At 40.9% G+C, this 19,776-nt stretch overlaps 1 protein-coding gene across 1 annotated transcript in view; it reads left to right on the top strand.

The window, feature by feature from the left end:
- The window catches only part of NCEH1 (neutral cholesterol ester hydrolase 1), a 78,742-nt gene extending 71,370 nt beyond the window's left edge, over positions 1-7,372 (top strand). Inside the window, exons 4-5 of the mRNA XM_054482628.2 lie at positions 1,926-2,097; positions 3,927-7,372. Of these exons, the coding sequence (XP_054338603.1) occupies positions 1,926-2,097; positions 3,927-4,544 (790 nt within the window). The 3' untranslated portion in view covers positions 4,545-7,372. The remainder of the gene's footprint in view (positions 1-1,925; positions 2,098-3,926) is intronic.
- The last annotated feature ends 12,404 nt before the right edge of the window (positions 7,373-19,776 follow it).

Here is a 19,776-nt window from a genome sequence, read left to right as displayed (position 1 = left end):
GTAATTCCGGAATGACCAGATCCACATTCACTACTTGTCAACATATTTCACAAACATTTGTCCATTTAATTTTATCTACAATGAATGTCAAGATGTTTAATTACCTAGCAGGATTTTATTTTATTTTGAGACAGGGTCTTGCTCTGTCACCCAGGCTGGAGTGCAGTGGCACCATCTAGGCTCACTGCAACCTCTGCCTCCTGGGTTCAAGTGATTCTCCTGCCTTAGCCTCCCGAGTAGTTGGGATTACAGGCGCCCACCACCATGCCTGGCTAATTTTTGTATTTTTAGTAGAGACGGGTTTTCGCCATGTTGGTCAGGCTGGTCTCGAACTCCTGATCTCAGGTGGTCCGCCCGCCTCTCCCTCCCAAAGTGCTGGGATTACAGGCCTAAGCCACCGCACCTGGCCCTTTTTTTGTGTTTTTAGTAGAGATGGGGTTTCACCATGTTGGCCAGGCTGGTCTTGAATTCCTGATCTCAAGTGATCCACCTGCCTCAGCCTCCCAAAGTGCTGGGATTACAGGTGTGAGCCACCGCTCTCAGCCCAACTAGCTGGATTTTAGACTGTGGAAAATAAATGTCTTTATTTAGAGTAGCTTAGAAAAAATTAGTTTATGAAAATAAGTATGCTAATTATAAGATGGAAATCAAAAGTCTTGAGTCTTCACTGACTGTTATTAATTTTTAATTAGGTAATTAGTTTTTATCCTACCTAATTTTGGTCTGTTTTTGAGTTTTTGCAAATCAAGTAACTTTTGTATGCCTTAGTTTCTTCATTTGCAAAATGAAGGTATGTTAATACTCAAAAAAGATTTATTGGATGGATGATTATGTGCCCCTCACATTGGCAGATACTGGAAACACAGTTATGAATAAAACACAGTTCCTGATATCAGAGAACACAATCTTTAGGAAAAACACAAATAATTTTCATATGAGCCAATATGAACAGTGAGTGACATACCCTGGCACATAGAAATATCAAGGAATGGTAGCCAGTTCAAGCCCAGAAGCAAGTGGAGATATGACCAAGGAAGGCGGCCTAGAGGAGGCCAAATCCTCCAGTTAAGGCTTAAAGGATGAGTGAGAATTAATAAGCAAAAGAGGGGAGTAGAGAGTGAGAGGGAACTCTAAACCAAGATTGCCAATGTAGATGTGTAAGATAACACTATGGGTGAGGCATTTGACAAAACCAGAGCTTTTTGGGAATCTTAAGGGGATATGAATTCTACTAGGTGTACAGAGTAGGATTCCAAAGGACTCTGATCTTGTGAAGTGGGGCCAGTTGGAGAAGCCCCAGAAGTATCCCCGAGGGCCTGCTCTAGGCCGTCTGGAAAACTTAGCTTCCCTTTTGTGGGTTAACAACCGGCGTTTTAGTTACAGTCTTTCAGGTAGTGAATGCATTTCTTGGGTTTAATGTCAGGCTAGTTTGGACCTCTCCAGTGAAGTACAATTTTATTATATGAAGTAAATGATGGACTCATTAAATGTGAGACCAATGAGGTGGTTAATGCTGCCTAGTCACCTCTTAACCCAGAGGCATTATGAATGGAATGCTGACTTCCAGAAATAAAATTCTAAAATCTATTACGGTGCTATCCATGTCTTTGTAATGAACACCGCCTTTTACTTTGAAGTTTTATTTTGGTTGTTCTTGGTGGTAAGTAGGTTTGATTTGGCGGCTGATAGTTTAAAGAAAAATAGTACTATTACTAATACAAAATCATCACATTTTAAACTAAGTATTTGATTTGCAAGAAAATGGTTTATTTTTATATTTTATTATTTTTCTTTTTCATACAATAATTCCATTGAATTAATTTCTTATCTATTTCCAGATTTAAAAGAACCAGGTTCCATCTAAACTTTAAATGTCCCCAAAAATTGGCGAAGGCCTTAAATGAATACAACTTTTGTTTTTACAGATACAGGCTAGTTCCAAAGGTTTATTTTCCTGAGCAAATTCATGATGTTGTACGTGCCACAAAGTATTTCCTGAAGCCAGAAGTCTTACAGAAGTATATGGTTGATCCAGGCAGAATTTGCATTTCTGGTGACAGTGCTGGTGGAAATCTGGCTGCTGCCCTTGGACAACAGGTAACACCACTGTCCTAAGGTTCTGGTGGGTTGAGGGTGCATGACAAGGTCCAGCAGACCAACATACCCTCCATTATGTGTGGCAAACGCATAGCTGGGTGGGCCGGTCACTAGATGGCCAAATTGTTCATGCGATTACACTTGTAGAGCTCTCAGAGATCTTGTTGAAGTAGGAAGATGGGTCATTGGAGGAAGTGTCACCTATGAGTCTTTGTAAAGTCCCTGATTACAGTCAGTGTTAGAGAAGGGCTGACATCCCTTGCTTCTCAGGGCTATGTATGGAACTCCAGTATCCCCTGCTCCTTTTTCATGTTTGACTTGCAAAGCGGAGTATTTTTGCTTAAATTCCAGTTCCTAAGATTGTTCCTTACAACTTTGAGCCAAATTAAAACCTTAAAATTTTTTTCCCCAACTTTTTTTTTTAAATGTAAAAGAAAAAAATTAAACAATTCAGCCATTTAAATATTATCTTACAAGTTACTATGAGCTTTACCTGGTTGAATTCTTTGAAAACTATATCTAGCTCTAATAGCACCCCAATTTTTTTGGCAAGTGGGAAAAAGCACATTTTCTTCCTGTTATGGATGAAGTAACTTAAGAAATCTTTGTCTTCTCACCTCCAAATTTCATTTGGTGTCCTCAAATACCATCTGTCATTCTGATTATGATGTACCTTGGCTTCTAACTCTTTTGCTGTAATTCGAGAACTTGATTTTCCGTTTGGCATTGGCAAGTTTTCCATCCAAATATGGTCAGAAGAGAGTCTTGGCTCAGTGGAGAGAACATTCTTGGCTTTGAAGCCAGACAGCACTGGGATCTAACCCAGGACCCACCGTTGAGTGCTGCGGGGCCCTGGATAAGTCCCTTAACCTCTCTGAGTCTCAGAAAAATGAGGACAGTGTCATCTGATTGCAGGGCTGTTGCAAGGACTTAGTGAGGTGAAGTGTATACAATTTTTGGCACATATTCAAAGTACTATTTACTGACCATTCTTGCTTTTGGAGAGCAGTCACATCTCACCTGGGAATGGGTTTCTAAAGTCCAAGTATGAAGCAGAAGTGTATGGCTAAAGTTACCTTGAAGAGCATTTAGTTGTCTATGAAGCTTCATGACTAGTTAGCTTTCTTTTAGATGTTACATGACAAATATATAATTTTGCACACTAGAATTACAAAATGGGGCAATGTTAACACTGTGGGGAGGCGTTGGGGGACTGAGATCTGTTGAGGTAGGGGACTCATTCACATTCCCATGACAACTTCACTCTGTGGCATATGCTCATTATGTAGAATGGAGGGTGCATTGCCACAACTATTTAAATTCTGTCTCACCAAGCGTGAAGATGCTCACCAGAAGGCATACCCTGAGGTCCTACTTAAACACTCAGGAGTCTCATAATCTGTTTATTGAGTTTTTTCTGCCCCTCTCTTCTGGAAGAGTAAGACTGATTTTTTTTTCTCCCTAGGAAGCCATGACCTTTTTTGGGGGTTTTGTAGGGAATAAAAAATTAAATAAGGTTCACACGTTATCCATTCATAATACCTAGGTGTCTTAACTGCCTAAAGATAGATACAAGTACAGGGTTCACTCAAAACTGAGTTGTAAACATCATACTTTTCTTAGTTAAATATCTAGCAGCTTGATAGGGTAGTGATGGTAATGATGGAGAATTATTTTTTAAACTATATTATTTATACAGTGCCTGATAGAAATGTAACACTTATACCATTGACAGATTCAGAGTAACACATTAAGCTACTCTACAGGGTATGGTTCCTATAAAAGAAGGCATGCAAAATGAAATAATGTATTTGCTTCCTTTTCTCTAGTTTACTCAAGATGCCAGCCTAAAAAATAAGCTCAAACTACAAGCTTTAATTTATCCGGTTCTTCAAGCTTTAGATTTTAACACACCATCTTATCAGCAGAATGTGAACACCCCAATCCTGCCCCGCTATGTCATGGTGAAGTATTGGGTGGACTACTTCAAAGGCAACTATGACTTTGTGCAGGCAATGATCGTTAACAATCACACTTCACTTGATGTGGAAGAGGCTGCTGCCCTCAGGGCCCGTCTAAACTGGACGTCCCTCTTGCCTGCATCCTTCACAAAGAACTACAAGCCTGTTGTACAGACCACAGGCAATGCCAGGATTGTCCAGGAACTTCCTCAGTTGCTGGATGCCCGCTCCGCCCCACTCATTGCAGACCAGGCAGTGCTGCAGCTCCTCCCAAAGACCTACATTCTGACGTGTGAGCATGACGTCCTCAGAGACGATGGGATCATGTATGCCAAGCGTTTGGAGACTGCTGGTGTGGAGGTGACCCTGGATCACTTTGAGGATGGCTTTCACGGATGTATGATTTTCACTAGCTGGCCCACCAACTTCTCAGTGGGAATCCGGACTAGGAATAGTTACATCAAGTGGCTAGATCAAAACCTGTAAAGGAGCAAAACTTCCAGAAGCCTCGAGCCCCTCTTGACCTCCTACACCTGCTTTGGAAAGACGTGCACTTTTTAGTTGACTAATTCTTCCTCCCATTCCCCTCTACTTGCGAGTTATGGAATCTCTATTCCATAACTGAAGTCTTTATGATAACCTAATTTTTAAAAATGAATTTGACTAACTTAAGTGCAAAACATCTAAATTTGGTTCCCAGAATGGGCCAATCTCTCTGTTCTTGTTATCTTAGCCAACTATACTCATACCTACAGCTAGAGAAAGCAGGACTAGGAACTGGAAATAACTCTGGGTCCTGCCTTCATTAGGATGTTCTTTTTAGAAGCAGTTCTTCTAGCTCTGGATGATAGAGCGACCTTTAATAAGTTAAAGAAACGAGGACTCCTCAATTCTGCTAGAGTTAACCTTGAGTTCAGAGCAGTATTAAATGCGTGCACTTTCAGGTCAGTACTGGGGACCAAGTACCCTCTGGTCTTTTGTGAATGGATGGTTTTGTTTCCTATGGGAATTTTGGCAAAGGTTTTCTAGAAAGAACAAGTTTCTCAAAGGACTTTCTTCCTCTAGAATGTTCATTTTATGAGATCGCTATCTGTAAGTCCAGTTGGATTACAGGGATACTTGAAAGTTACTTTCTACCACTATTATTAGAAAATACGAAGTCGCATGCACTGGATATCTATATATCATTAGGTTTTTGTTGTTTTTTGGTTATGCTGTCCCCGTTCTCCTTGGGGAGATCTTTGGGAGCAAACTTATTTAGATTTAGAGTAAACTTTTCATTATAGAGCAAGTAAAAACAGACAAATGAAACAACCTAGTGTTTCACATAAAAATACTTCTGACATAAAGTACCAAGAGCAGTGTGAATATATTTGGCATAGTCAAAAAAGAAAATACATTTAATATTAGTTCAAAATTGTGAAAAATACCTTTAGAAGGTCTAGTCTATTCTTGAAAACTCAGTTTTTTCACTTATATGGCTTTAAAATGGAGCTATTTTCCTACAATATAATGTATTGTTTATTTTTTAAAGTTATTTAATGTTAATACACATAGCTAGACTTAAAGTTTTTCAGAAAGATGTCCATAATAAATATTAAAAACGATGGTATTTTTAAAAAAATTGCCTGAGGGTTTTAAAACCTTCCCTACAGTTATAACCACGTGTAATTTTGTGGAAATGATATAATAAGCTATTAATACTACTATAACATAGGCATAAATATTTTCATGTTTATATGCATACACAAGTTAAAATAATTAGAAACTATGACTGCACCTAGTAAAGTCATCTAAGTTTATAGTCAGTAGCTTAGGCAAGACACGCACTGCTCATCTCCACTTTTTAGGGTCAGAGGAACACAAGCTCATGTTCTGAGTGAAGGGTGTACACTGGCACCTGGTGGTGCCTAGATCCCCCATTTCCTCCTTCCAGCCAGGTCTGGAAGTTTCAACAGCCCAAGCTTAACTTCATGTAAAGTCTTCACTGCCAGTGGGAACATCTTTGACACAACAAGACACTCCAATTCTGATTTGAGTTGAGGATCTCTGCCTGCCTTCCTGTCATCCTTCCTTCTTCCCCAATCCATGCTACTTTTAGGGGCTGCGGAGAGCAGCAGTAGAGCTGAGTAATGATACAGAGCACCATGGAGAGAAAGCAGAACCATTTCACTCCTGGGAAGACTGGGTATTTCTCACTTCCAGCAATGAAATAACAAATGAAAAGTTGCATACTTATTGATGTATTGTATGAGCCAGTAGCATTTTATGTACAAAACAGAAGTCAGTGCAACAGTATGTATGTGTGCCTGTGCGTGTATAAAAATAACCATTGAAGCTAACTTGCTAATGTACTTAGGCAAGCCACTTTCCATCTCTGGGCCTCGTCTTTCCTCCCTCTAAAATCAAAGAGCTGAATTATGTGATCCTTGAGGTCTCTTCCACTTATAATACCAACTGTCTTGTCAGACTGGCAAATTATATTGGCCTCTTCTTATGTGGTGGTTTTTTGGTAGGTCATAGTTCCTTATACACAGACACCTGCATCGTCGAAGGTCTTTTTTTCCTAAAAAAAAAATGGGATTTTAGTTCTTATTCTATGATAACTATCCTCCTCATATAATACTATTCTTTTTGACACCATTTGAAAGAACCAATATTTGGACCTTATTTTGAGGTTGTCTGTCTCAAAGAAAAAGAAAATAAAATGTATACGCAGGGTTCCTTCAATTGGCATTTTTCCCCAGAACTGTGAGCCAAAGCCTGTAGTAATTGCAGATAACAAATGATTCCGGATCTCTAAAAGGCTCTCTCAGATGAAAAGGGAGTAAAGGAAAAAAGAGGTCAACCACTGTTTCTGATAAAGTACTTGAGTTTCATTGTTCTTTTTGTTTGTATTATAAAAAATGTTTACACTCTGCAGATTGATTTTTTTTTTTTTTTAGTACTGTGGCTTTGTTTTCCTATTTTATGAAAAAAATGATAATCTTTTTGTAAAATTGTTGTCTGTGAAATATAAACATTAATATATAAAAAACCTTGAAGTGCTGTATAGTGAAGTATAAATTAATGTTTTATTGATTTGTGAAGAATTTAAGACTATTATATAATTATCTTGGTGGATCTATTTTATGCATGACCTTTTAACCTTTGACTTTGCTCATTTCCCACTACGAAGGGGAAGGTAGATTTTATGAATGATTTTAATAGCAAATATATTTTATAAAATGAAAATCCAGTGTGGAGGTAGCAAAGCATATATCTATTCTGAATCATGTTTGGAAATAAAATTGCTCCATCTGGGAATGTGCTTTCATTTCCCCGTCTCATTTTCTGTTTCCCATTTGAAAACAGTGTTCTCTTTCTGTATGCCAAATTGCTAGCCACAATTCTTTCCAAATCTTCTGCCCAGTGGAGTACTCCAGCTGTCTTTCCTTTAGAGAGGTGGTTCAGTGGCCTCCCTGATGGCATTTGTTTCATGTCTGGATACAGTATGTGTTGCCCTCCTTTGGACTGGGTAGAATATTCACAAAAGCCAGGCAGGCCCTGGGACTATTTTGGGAACTTCAATACACATGTTAGGAAAGGATGATCATAATGCCAAGAGTTTGAGCTGAATTGTTTCAGCCAAAGCATCACTATCACTGAAGGCAGGTTCTCACACTGACCCTGTCATTACAAATAAATCTAATAATTTCACACTTGAGTTTATTATGCTTAGTTTATGTCAACGCCAGAGGAATTTATAAAACTGTTTTTCAGAGTGAATTGTTTATATTCTAAATGATCCACATACAAGTGTGTAACTTTGGTTTTCCTATTTTGTTATAGTTACTTTCATGTCCCCTAACAAAACTTCTTGGTGTGTGGTTATATTTGGCTGGAGGGATCCCCAAACAGCTCCAACACATCTCCTTTGGGGCATTTAAATGTAAACTGTATGTGTGTTTTAATATTGCTTTTCTTGTTATTTTCATTCTCTCTTTATCCCCTATGTTTTTAATTTTTTTTATAACTCAGATTTTCTAATGGACCCCCCATTGAAACATCTAGAAGATACAGATATCAGTACCAGATGTCTCAAATCCAAAAGACTGGAAATGTAAATATGATTTCTAATAGGCACACATGGTAGCTCAGTGCTGTCCGTACATTTTGTGTCATCAGAGTGAGAGAGGCTGGTGACATCATTTGCACGTGTCTTCATTTGAAAGGCTCCTCTCCCAGATTTTCTCATGGCTGGCTCATTGTTGGCATCTTAGATTAAATGCCCCGCCTCAGAGAAGTCCAGCTCAGCCAGCCAGTCTGCCCAACCCTCCCAATCACCACTCCTGTCCCCATCCCCTGGCCTTCTCATCTGATTGCGACACTGATTGTTGCTGTTTTCCATCTCACTTCTGATGATCATGTCTGTATGTATGTGCTTGTTTGTTTTTCTCCCCGTGCTTATTTGTAAGCTCCACAAGGGCAGGAACTTTATCTTTCTTGGCCATTCCTGTTTTCTCAGCACTTAAAACAGGGCACACAGTAGACTTTGAAAAAACGATTTTGAAGCCTCCTTCCTGAGTGTGTTTCTTCACTGTAACTGCCATTTGCCATGTTCTTCTCTTTTTGTGGGGAGTGAGAGGGAGAGGGCATGGTCTGAGTCTCGCTCTGTCACCCAGGCTGGAGTGCAGTGGCATGATCTTGGCTCACTGAAACCTTCGCCTCCCAGATACAAGCAATTCTCCTGCCTCACGATCCTGAGTAGCTGGGATTACAGGCACACGCCACCATGCCTGGCTAATTTTTGTATTTATTAGAGATGGGGTTTCACTATGTTGGCCGGGCTAGTCTCGAACTCCTGACCTCAAGTGATCCACCTGCCTCAGCCTCCCAAAGTGCTGGGATTACAGGTGTGAGCCACTGCACCTGGCCTGAGTGGTTTTTTTAAAGTTGATTTTGAATAAGTCCTCACCAAGAAAAATTAAATTTATAAGAATTGGGGTATTATTGCCCCTCTTTTTTAAGAAGTTATGTCAAATATAATTAAGACTACCAAAAGTAAATATTTCCAAACAAAATTAAACAACTGAAAGGAAGCCCTGTTTTTAACTACCAAATTTTAAAGCAAAAAATGCTTTTGAGTGAAGTTCTTTTCGCTTTTTGCACAACTCATGTCTGTTCTAAATTTTTCTCAGCAGATAGTTTTTGCTATGTTGAATAAACCATTGTAAACTGCACTAAAAAAATGACCTATCTAACATATTCTATAAGTGTTCCACGGAATTTTTTTTTTCAAGAGATGGGTTCTCACCATGTAGCCCAGGTTGGTCTCAAACTCCTAGGCTCAAGTAATACTCCCACCTTAGCCTCTCAAAGTGCTGAGATTATAGGCGTTAGCCACTATGCCCAGCCCGAAGTCAATTTTAGAGTTTGAGAATTTTTTTTTTTTTTTTTTGAGACGGAGTCTGTCTCAAAGGCTGTGGCCCAGGCTGGAGTGCAGTGGCGCGATCACGGCTCACTGCAAGCTCCACCTCCCGGGTTCACGCCATTCTCCTGCCTCAGCCTCGAGTAGCTGGGACTACAGGTGCCCGCCACGACGACCGGCTAATTTTTTGTATTTTTAGTAGAGACGGGGTTTCACCATCTTAGCCAGGATGGTCTCGATCTCCTGACCTCGTGATCCGTCCGCCTCGGCCTCCCAAAGTGCTGGGATTACAGGCGTGAGCCACCGCGCCCGGCCTAGAGTTTGAGAAATTTTAACCAGACAAACCAATCTACCACTTTTTTTTTTTTTTAAATGAGATAGAGTCTCGCTGGGTTGCCCAGGCTGGAGTGCAGAGGCACGATCTCGGCTCACTGCAAGCTCCGCCTCCCAGGTTCATGCCATTCTCCTGCCTCAGCCTCCCGAGTAGCTGGGACTACAGGCGCCCGCCATGACGCCCGGCTAATTTTTTGTATTTTTAGTAGAGACGGGGTTTCACCGTGTTAGCCAGGAAGGTCTCGATCTCCTGACCTCGTGATCCACCTGCCTCAGTCTCCCAAAGTGTTGGGATTACAGGCGTGAGCCACCGCGCCCGGCCAACAGCAATTTACCACTTTTAAGATGTGGTTTTCTCTTTTTGTTTTCATTATTTTTTTAATAGAGAAAATGTTTTTCATTCCAGTTAAATTCATGAAATCAAGAAATAATACTTATTTTGCTTAGCCACAGGTTAACGTTATTTTAAGTATTGTACTTTAAGATAAATGGTTTACTAAGCTGAGTAACAACTCTCCTGCTTACGTCATTTCCACCAGTCTCACAGAATGAAGTTAACTTCCTTTTGGACAAAGCCAGTATTTCTATTTGTGTCCTTAATCCAATTCATTATTGTCTCACTCAAGGACTTGCTAAAGTACCTCCCTTCTCTCCTGTACTTTTAACTCTCTGTTTCTACTCACTCCTTCCTCTCAGCTCTACAAATACAGTCAAATTTGTCCTCTCAACAAAAAACTCCCCTTTGACTTTTATTTTCCTTCTGGCCCAAACGCTGAATTGTCCATAGTTTTAGAAGTTGACAAATATCAACATCACAAAATTCTACATCATGTGATTTCCATTAAAGAAAAATTTTTGTGTGTGTACACACACACCACATACACCTAAGGAGAGTTTAAAATTACACATGATGCAATAGGGTTTTGTTTATCTATTGCCAAGCAACAAATTATTACGCAACTTGCAATTTAAAACAGTCATTTGTTGTCTCAGAATTCTGGGTGGACTGAGCTTAGCTTGGCGGACCATCTGCTAAACTTGATGTTGCCTGTGACTACAAACTTCGGAGTCCCACTCAGCTAGAACCTCCATGATGGCTCACTACGAGGCTGGCAGTGGTGCTGGCTGTTGGTTGACTGCCTTGGATCTCCTTTACATGGCTTTCCCTTCCGAATTGTAATACTAAAAGCATGGCATCTGGATTCCAAGATAGAACATTCTCAATATGCAAAAGCGAAAAGCTTTGTGTCTTCTAAGGTCTAGATTTGGAAGTTATTCAACATCACTTCCACCATATTCAGTTGGTCAAAGCAAATTATAGGACCAGCCCAGATTTGAGGAGAGGGGAGACAGACACCACCACACAATGGAGGGTGTGATTAAGAGTTTATAGCCTTTTTTTTTTTTTTTTTTTGATACAGAGTCTCACTCTGTCACCCAGGCTGGAGTGCAGTGGCGCAATCTCAGCTCACTGCAACCTCTGCCTACTGGATTCAAGCAATTCTCCTGCCTCAGCCTCCCGAGTAGCTGGGACTACAGGCACGCACCACCACACCCAGCTAATTTTTGTATCTTTAGTAGAGGTGGGGTTTCACCATGTTGGCCAGGCTGGTCTTGAACTCCTGACATTGTGATCCACTCACCTCAGCCTCCCAAAGTGCTGGGATTACAGGCATGAGCCACTGCGTCCAGCCTATAGCCATCTTTAATGCACCACAATTCTTTCCAGAGGAGAATTCCATTTTGATTTGTCATTGATAAGAACAAAATTCTCTTTACATTTCTTATGTCTAATGATTGAGCGAATTTTTCACAGATTCACTCTGACCCCAAACATTTCTAACATTGTTTTTGCTCCACTCTGCTGAAATTTATTTTGCTTAGTGCCATTGAATAAGTTCATACTGCAATACATACGCCCTCCACTTCAGCAGAGTATAGAATGGGATATTCCTGGAAGCTGTTCCTCTCCTGGATAAGTCAGCAATAACTTAACTGAAGCAGCTGCAAATAACAAATATATCCTTCTAAACTCAAGCTAAATGTATCCCCAAAGCTCAATTTTTCCTTAGCGGATCCCCAAAATGCCTGTAGCCATTCCAAGCCATCTAACATGTGGAGAATCACAATGGAGAAGTTGTGGTGGGAAGAGTCAGTGATACTAACTGCAGTTAAAAAGTATTTTTACCTATGTGTGTTTTTAAAAAGCAACATCTTGTGTACCTATAAAAGGGGCCTATTCAGATAAAGGGCCCTAAATTCAAGTTTTATGGTAAATATGCGCATGCACAAGATTCAGATTCATACATTCACCCTCCTTCCAGATGTCTCTCCTGAGCCATCCTTAGGCCTACCAGGGCAGCAAGCCTCAATCTAAATGCATTACCTTCTTCCCTGCAGTACCATTGCATTATATGGTCCCTATGTCATTTGATTGTATCACCTTCTCTTGGGTCTCTAGTTACCCAAGCTAGAATTATAAGTTTTATTTATTTCCTCCAGTCCTTCAACTTTCAATCAGTCGCCAAGCCCAATCAGTTTTACTTCCTAAATATTTCCCAACACCATTCCCTTTTTTTTCCATCCCTGGACACACTGTTTTACTTGAGTCATCACTTCTTGCCCAAACAATTGCAATAACTCTCTAACTACTTTTCTTGTCTCCCTCAATTTCATGTTCCTCAAATGTATCCCCTCCACAGCTGCAAAAACGATGAATTAAAACTCACACCTGACAAGATACTTTTCAGCTTCAAGTCCTTTTGCCTACTGGCAAGTTTCAAGCCACTTAATGTTATATGCCCAGCTCTCCCTGGTGACCTTGCCCCTGCCCACCTCTTCAGCAGTAGTTCCTTACGTGTGGTCTGGGGACCCCTTGGGGGCCCACAAAATCAAAACTATTTTCATAATACTGTTATTTGCCTTTGTCACTTTTTCTTTCATGAGTGCACAGCAGAGTCCTCCAGCAGCTATAGACATGTGATGTTGCAACAGATCCAAGGCAGAAGCAGGTGTGAGAATCCAGCTGTCTCTAGTTAAGCTAGACATTAAAGAGATTTGTAGGCCCGGGTGTGGTGGCTCACGCCTGTAATCCCAGCACTTTGGGAGGCCGAGGCGGGTGGATCATCTGAAGTCAGGAGTACAAGACCAGCCTGGCCAACATGGTGAAACCTCGTCTCTACTAAAAATACAAAAATTAGCTGGGCGTGGTAGCGCGCACCTGTAGTCCCAGCTACTCGGGAGACTGAGACAGGAGAATCACTTGAACTCAGGAGGCGGAGGTTGCAGTGAGTCGAGATCACGCCACTGCACTCCAGCCTGGGGACAGAGCGAGACTCCGTCTCAAAAAAAAAAAAAAAAAAATTGTAAAAATATAATACAATGCCACATTTTTCACTAATTTGTATTTGAGAAATTCAGGCTTTCTTTCGTAAAATAGAGCTTAAGATAACATGTAATAAAATACATTAATAACTACATTTCAAATTTATTAGTTTTAGTCTCTTTCCCTTGCTCCCTCCCTCCCTTCCTTCCCTTTTTCCTTCCTTCTTTTTTTGTTTTTTTTTTCCTCAGGGTCTTCTTCTGTTACCCAGGCTGGAGCATGCAGTGCCACAATCTTGGCAAACAGCCTCGACCTCCCGGACTCAAGTGATCCTTCCACCTCAGCCTCCTAAGTAGCTGGGACTACAGGCGCATGCCACCATGCCCATCCAACAGTTTCTTAAAAGTAAATAAACATCGGCCGGGTGCGGTGGCTCACGTCTGTAATCCCAGCATTTTGGGAGGCCGAGGCGGGTAGATCACGAGGTCAGGAGATCGAGACCATCCTGGCTAAGATGGTGAAACCCCGTCTCTACTAAAAATACAAAAAACTAGCCGGGCGTGCTGGCGGGCGCCTGTAGTCCCAGCTACTCGGGAGGCTGAGGCAGGAGAATGGCGTGAACCTGGGAGGTGGAGCTTGCAGTGAGCCGAGATCGCGCCACTGCACTCCAGCCTGGGCGACAGAGACAGACTCCATTTCAAAAAAAAAAATAAAGTAAACATCAATAAATGAAGCCCTCATAAACAAAAGCTCTTCGTGCGGGAGGGGGAAGGGTCCTCAATAATGTTTAAGATTGTAAAGTCCTGAGACTGAAAAGTTTGAGAGCTGCTGCTCTATAGCATCCTCTCCTGGCCGTCCCTGCACATCGTGCTGTGGTATAGCCAGCCAACCCGGAACTTATTACCGCGGTTCTGCTCCTGTTCCGCACATGCGCCATGTTCTCTTACCTAACACCCTTCCTTCTCCTTAGAGTGCTTTTCACTGTTCTTGTATTTCTTTGCCAGCCTCCTCCAGGAGCCTTTCCTAACTCCTTTCTCAGGAGGATTTAGGGGTCGTTCCTCGGGTCTCACACTGCACTCCACACATGACATGCTAATTGTCTGCAGGTAGGTCTGACTCCCTCACAAGACTAGGACCCTTGATACGGGGGTCACGTCAGCCTCACCTCTGTGACCCCGATGCCTGACATGGTGCCTCTTATAAGCGCTCAATACATCTTTGATGAACAACTGACTGTATTATTCTTCTTCCTATTAACAACGCATAGTTTTCAGGATATGTAAAATAATGCCTGATACATTTGTATATATTCGCTTATTTATATTCCTGAGATAAAATATCTGGGGCTTTTTTTCCTGCATATGTTTTCTTTCTACTAATGTATTGAAAATCTTATTTGGTTAAAGAATGAAATCCCAAAGCCTATAATAGACGTTTAAAAATTTAAAGCCATTGCCAGTAGAGGGCGCCTTGAAAGTCAATGGCGTTCGCCATCCCATACACTGAGGTTTGCGTTTTGTGTTTCATCTGGATTCTTTTTCTTTTCTTTTCTTTTTTTTTACAAAAAAGAAAGAAAAGATTTATCAATAGCTTTCTTGTACTTTTTGTAAAAGGTCAATAAAAGTCATAGTTCATCACAGGATTAAGTTGGGTTGTTTTTTATAAAATAGAATTTATCATCGCAGGATTAATTAAGTTGGGTTTTTAAAATAAAATAGAATTTAAAATTCTCATAACTATCTGATTAAAAAAATGACCGAGTTCTCAAAACAAACAAAACAGGACTTGCATTAATCCTTTGTTGAAATATGACTCACCTCTCTGCTTGCCAAAGTGTGTTATTTTTTTTAACATGCTTTTATTCAAGGTAGATATTTGCCAATCCTTTGCAGAAAGGCTGACAGAACAGTGGTGTTCTGCATTTTTGAAGGACCATTTAGTGTAGCAGGAAATATACGACCTTTATCTTTTCGTTCTGTTTGCTGGCAAACCCCAGGCACCCAGCACTGCATTATAGAAAAACTGCCTTTGAAAACAACAAATAGGCAGGGAGGGGTGGCCTTCAAAAGCTGGGGCACAGGTTCCAGCAAACAACATCCAGCCATGATGTTTGTGGAACTGCCATATTTTTAAAAACAGATATAAAATGATTAAGAAGGAAAACCTCACCATTCATTTCATGTAGAAGAGAGGAAATAGCATGAACTAAAATTTGGGAAACTGTAATCCCAGTTCCATCTCTGCCAGTAAATATCTCGGTAAATTTAAGTTTTTATCGGTGTTTTGTGTTCCCCATCTTAAAAGTCATTTTATCTAAACCTCTTTCTTACTCCCCACAAATACTTGGAACAGCTTATAATTAAACAAAAAATATAATGAAATTGTGACACAGAAATAGTAGCTCTGCATTAGTGTGTTTTCACGTCGCTATAAAGAATACCTGAGACTGGGTAATTTATGAACAAAAGAGGATTAATTGACCCACAGTTCTGCATGGCTGGGGAGGACTCAGGAAACTGACAATCATGGCAGAAGGTGAAGAGGAAACAAGGCACATCCTACATGGTGGCAGGAGGGAGAGAAGAGCACGAAGGGGCAAGAGTCTCACACTTATCAAACAACTAAATCTTGTGAGAGAACTCCCTTACTATCATGAGAACAGCATGGGGGAAACCACCCCCATGATGAAATCACCTCCCACTAGGTCCCTCCGTCAACACCTGGGGATTACAATTTGGATTACAATTAAAAATGAGATTTGGGTGGGGACACAGAGCCAAGCCATATGAGGCTCATGGCCAAGGAAATGAACAAAAATATGCTAACTAGAAAAATCAGTTTATGTGGTTGAACTTCCAGTTTGGCCCTGAGGATCCTGGCAGTCAAGGCAAAAAGTAGAAAATTTAGTCAGTGACTCAGTCTTTATTTTAGACAGGAAGAAGTCTTCCAATTTCTCACAGTTGATCATCTTTACTATCACTAAATTCTAAAAGAAAATCCTGACATGTGACCTACTGAATAATGTCCTCAATTATTTTAAAGCAATACAGCAGGAACTTTCATGTAACTATTTATTTAATGAACCTCAATGAGAACTGTGGACGTGACTTTAAACATCAGTGTAACCATATATTGACTCAATAAAAGTAACAGTGTTTGTCCTACTACTTGTCTCTAGGGACTATTAAAAATAAAGCTGTAGAAGGGCAATTTAAAAAGGTTTGAGTTAAACCAAAATCAAATGTTAGATATTATCAAATATATCCCTGGATGTGTATTGATGATAAGATAATCTGCTTTCTGATTTTCTTTTACTGGGGCTAATGGAAAAAAAGAAAATGTTATAGGTGCATATGAAAATTATTAAAGATTGGCTGGGTGTGGTGGCTCACGCCTGTAATCTCAGCACTTTGGGAGGTCAAGGCGGGTGGGTCACCTGAGTTTGGGAGTTCAAGACCAGCCTGACCAACATGGAGAAACCCCGTTTCTACTAAAAATACAAAATTAGCCAGGCGTGGTGGTGCATGCCTGTAATCCCAGCTATGCAGGAGGCTGAGGCAGGAGAATCGCTTGAACCTGGGAGGCAGAGGTTGTGGTGAGCCGAGATCGCGCCATTGCACTCCACCCTGGGCAACAAGAGCAAAACTCCATGTCAAAAAAATTAAAAAAAAATCAAGAAAATTACTAAAGGTTATACAGAAAGTTGTTAATTCATTACCTCTGAGGACTGGGAACAGAGATCCTAAGGGAAGAAAAACTTTTTTCCCCCAGTTTGCTACCCTCTCAAACATTTGAATTTTTTATTAAAAAAATTTTTTTGGAGACAGTGTCTGGCTATGTTTCCCAGGCTGGAGCACAGTGACTATTCATCGGCATTGTGCACTACAGCTTCAAACCTGTGGCCTTGAGTGAACCTCCCACCTCAGCCTCCCCAGTAGCTGGCCAAGTGTGCACCTCTGCACCTGGCTTTGAATTTTTCATGATTATTTATTATTTCTTATATTAAAAAGGGAAAGAAAAGCTGGTTTACCCATAACTAATACTCTGTACAAAATCTACAAAAGGACTAAAAATATCCACTTTAGTTTTCTTTCAGTCATGATTTAGTGCATCACTTGGCAAGCTATCTCTTGCAAAAAACACTCACTCAAGATAGCTTAAGTAGAGTGAGGTTTATCATAGGGATACAACCAAAAATCTCCTGGACATCCAAGATCACAAAATAAAGGAAAGATTTCCCCTCAGAGAGCTTGATACAGAAAATTTAAGAACACAGGCTATTTCCTCTTTCTCTCCATGTATCAAAAATGTATAAAAACAAACCAATTATGGATGGGGTATGGCACCTATTACTGACTTAACATGTCTGTTTCTTAAGCCAGTGGTTTGTTGTTGTTGTTGTTTGCTTTTTGTCTTTTTGAAACAGGATATGGTTCTGTCATCCAAACTGGAGTGCAGTGGTGCAATCATGGCTCACTGCAGCCTCAACCTCCTGGACTCAAGCAATCCTCCCACCTCAGCCTCCCAAGTAGCTAGGACTACAGGCATGCACCACAAGTCCAGCTAATATTTAATTTATTTTGTGGAGACAAGGTCTCACCATGCTGCCCAGACTTAGTGTTTCTCAAAGGTTAATTGGAATATGAATTACTTGGGGACCTTGTAGATTGCAGATTCTAATTCAGTAGGTCTAGATGGCCAGAGAGTCTAATTTTCTAATAAACTCCCAGCGATTTCCCTAATGCTGCTGGTCAGCTGACCACACTTTGAGTAGCAAGGCCTTACCGCACTATTTTTTTTTTCTTTTTTTTTGAGAGGGAATCTGATTGGTTGCTAGCCAGCCAATAAATTGGTTGGGTGCAATCATCTGGGTCCTGCTCATATGCCCAATTAGTGGGAGCTATGGTTGGAAGTAGAGTCTCAGAATGAGAGACATGAGTCGGCAGGCAGCTCAAAAGAGATCAAACATTATACCCTTATCTGCATCCAAAGTTGCCACAAACGTGAGCCAGCTATGAACAACAGAAAACCCTCTCTCCCTGTTGCAAACCTGCAACAACTCTGAGGAAAGTGGGGGGCTGCCTTCAGACTGATTCCAGGTTGTTGAAGGTTTGGAATAGGGAGAGAGGGTTTTCTGTTGTAAGTAGTTGGATCTTCCCCCTAGGACCTCTGTTCCCAATCCTCAGCGGTAACCAGTTAACCCTCTAGGTGATGTGCATTCTAACTTCTGGCTTGTTGTAATCTATTCCAGGTGTCTCGAGCTGATGGAGTAAGCAGAGTGTATTAGTTTGTTTTCACACAGCTGATAAAGACGTACAGGAGACTAGGTAATTTATACAGAAAAAGAAGTTTAATGGACTCACAGTTCCACATGGCTGCGGAGGCCTCGCAATCATGACGGAAGGTGAAGGCATGTCTTACATGGTGGCAGAAAAGAGAGAATGATGACAGCCAAGTGAAAGGGGAAACCCCTTATAAAAATATCAGATCTCATGAAATTTATTCACTACCACTAGAACGGTATGGAGGAAACAACCCCCATGATTCAATGATCTCCCACGGGGTCCCTCCCAAAATGTGAGAATTATGGAAACTAGAATTCAAGATGAGATTTGGGTGGGGACACAGCCAAACAATATCACAGAGGTTCTCACATGTAAGATGCTGCCCCAGAGATTCTGATTCAGTGAGTCCAGTTTAGGGCCTGAGCACTGGGATTCTGAACAAGTTCCAAGGGTCATTCTGATGTATTGATATACCCCAGTTTGAGACCCACTGGAGTGAATTTTAAAAAAATATTGCTTTGCATTGGGGTGGAGGTTTAGGGGGTAGTGGATGGAGTTCCTCACATAAAAATGCGTATGTAATCATGTTACGTCAGTGGTTTTCAAATCCTCTGGAGGGCTTCTGAAAACACAGATTGTTAGCCCTACCCCAAAAGTTTCTGATTCAGTAGGTATGGGGTGGGACTCAATGATTTACATTTTAACAAGGACCCAAGTGATGTTGCTGACCTATGCTGCTGTATTGTGAGAGCCCCTGTGTTATGTGAAGCTGCTACTGATGATCACCTGCTTCATAAACAGAATTGGTGGAAATAATGTATGTAAACATTTATAAAATGGTTTAGAGCTATGAAAAATGTCACACAGTACTTGGTGAATTACTCAGAGAAATGAATAGAAAATGATTTCTATTATGGCTTTTTATATTTTTCTTTTTTTTTTTGCGGGGGGGACAGGGTCTCACTCTGTCGCACAGGCTGGAGTACAGTGGTGCCATCTCGGCTCACTGCAACCTCCACCTCCCGAGTTCAAGTGATTCTCCCACCTTAGCTTCCTGAGTAGCTAGGACTACAGGTGCATGTCACCACGCATGGCTAGTTTTTGTATTTTTTGGTAGAGAGGAGTTTCACCGTGTTAGCCAGGCTTCTCTCAAACTCCTGACCCCAAGTGATCCACCTGCATTGGCCTCCCAAAGTGCTGGGATTACAGGCATGACCCACCATGCCTGGCCTAATTTTTTAAGGATCTAAGATAGAAAGGCCCACCTCAGGTGCATTATATTCTCCCTGCACATGAGGTGCATAAGTCAAGTCCAGACGTGAAGGTGATGGCAAGCTCAAACGGGCCCATTTGAGGAGCATTTAATAA

The sequence above is a fragment of the Pongo pygmaeus genome, chromosome 2, assembly GCF_028885625.2.
Source record: "Pongo pygmaeus isolate AG05252 chromosome 2, NHGRI_mPonPyg2-v2.0_pri, whole genome shotgun sequence".
NCBI lineage: Eukaryota > Metazoa > Chordata > Mammalia > Primates > Hominidae > Pongo > Pongo pygmaeus.
This window is presented reverse-complemented; position numbering and strand designations above follow the sequence as displayed.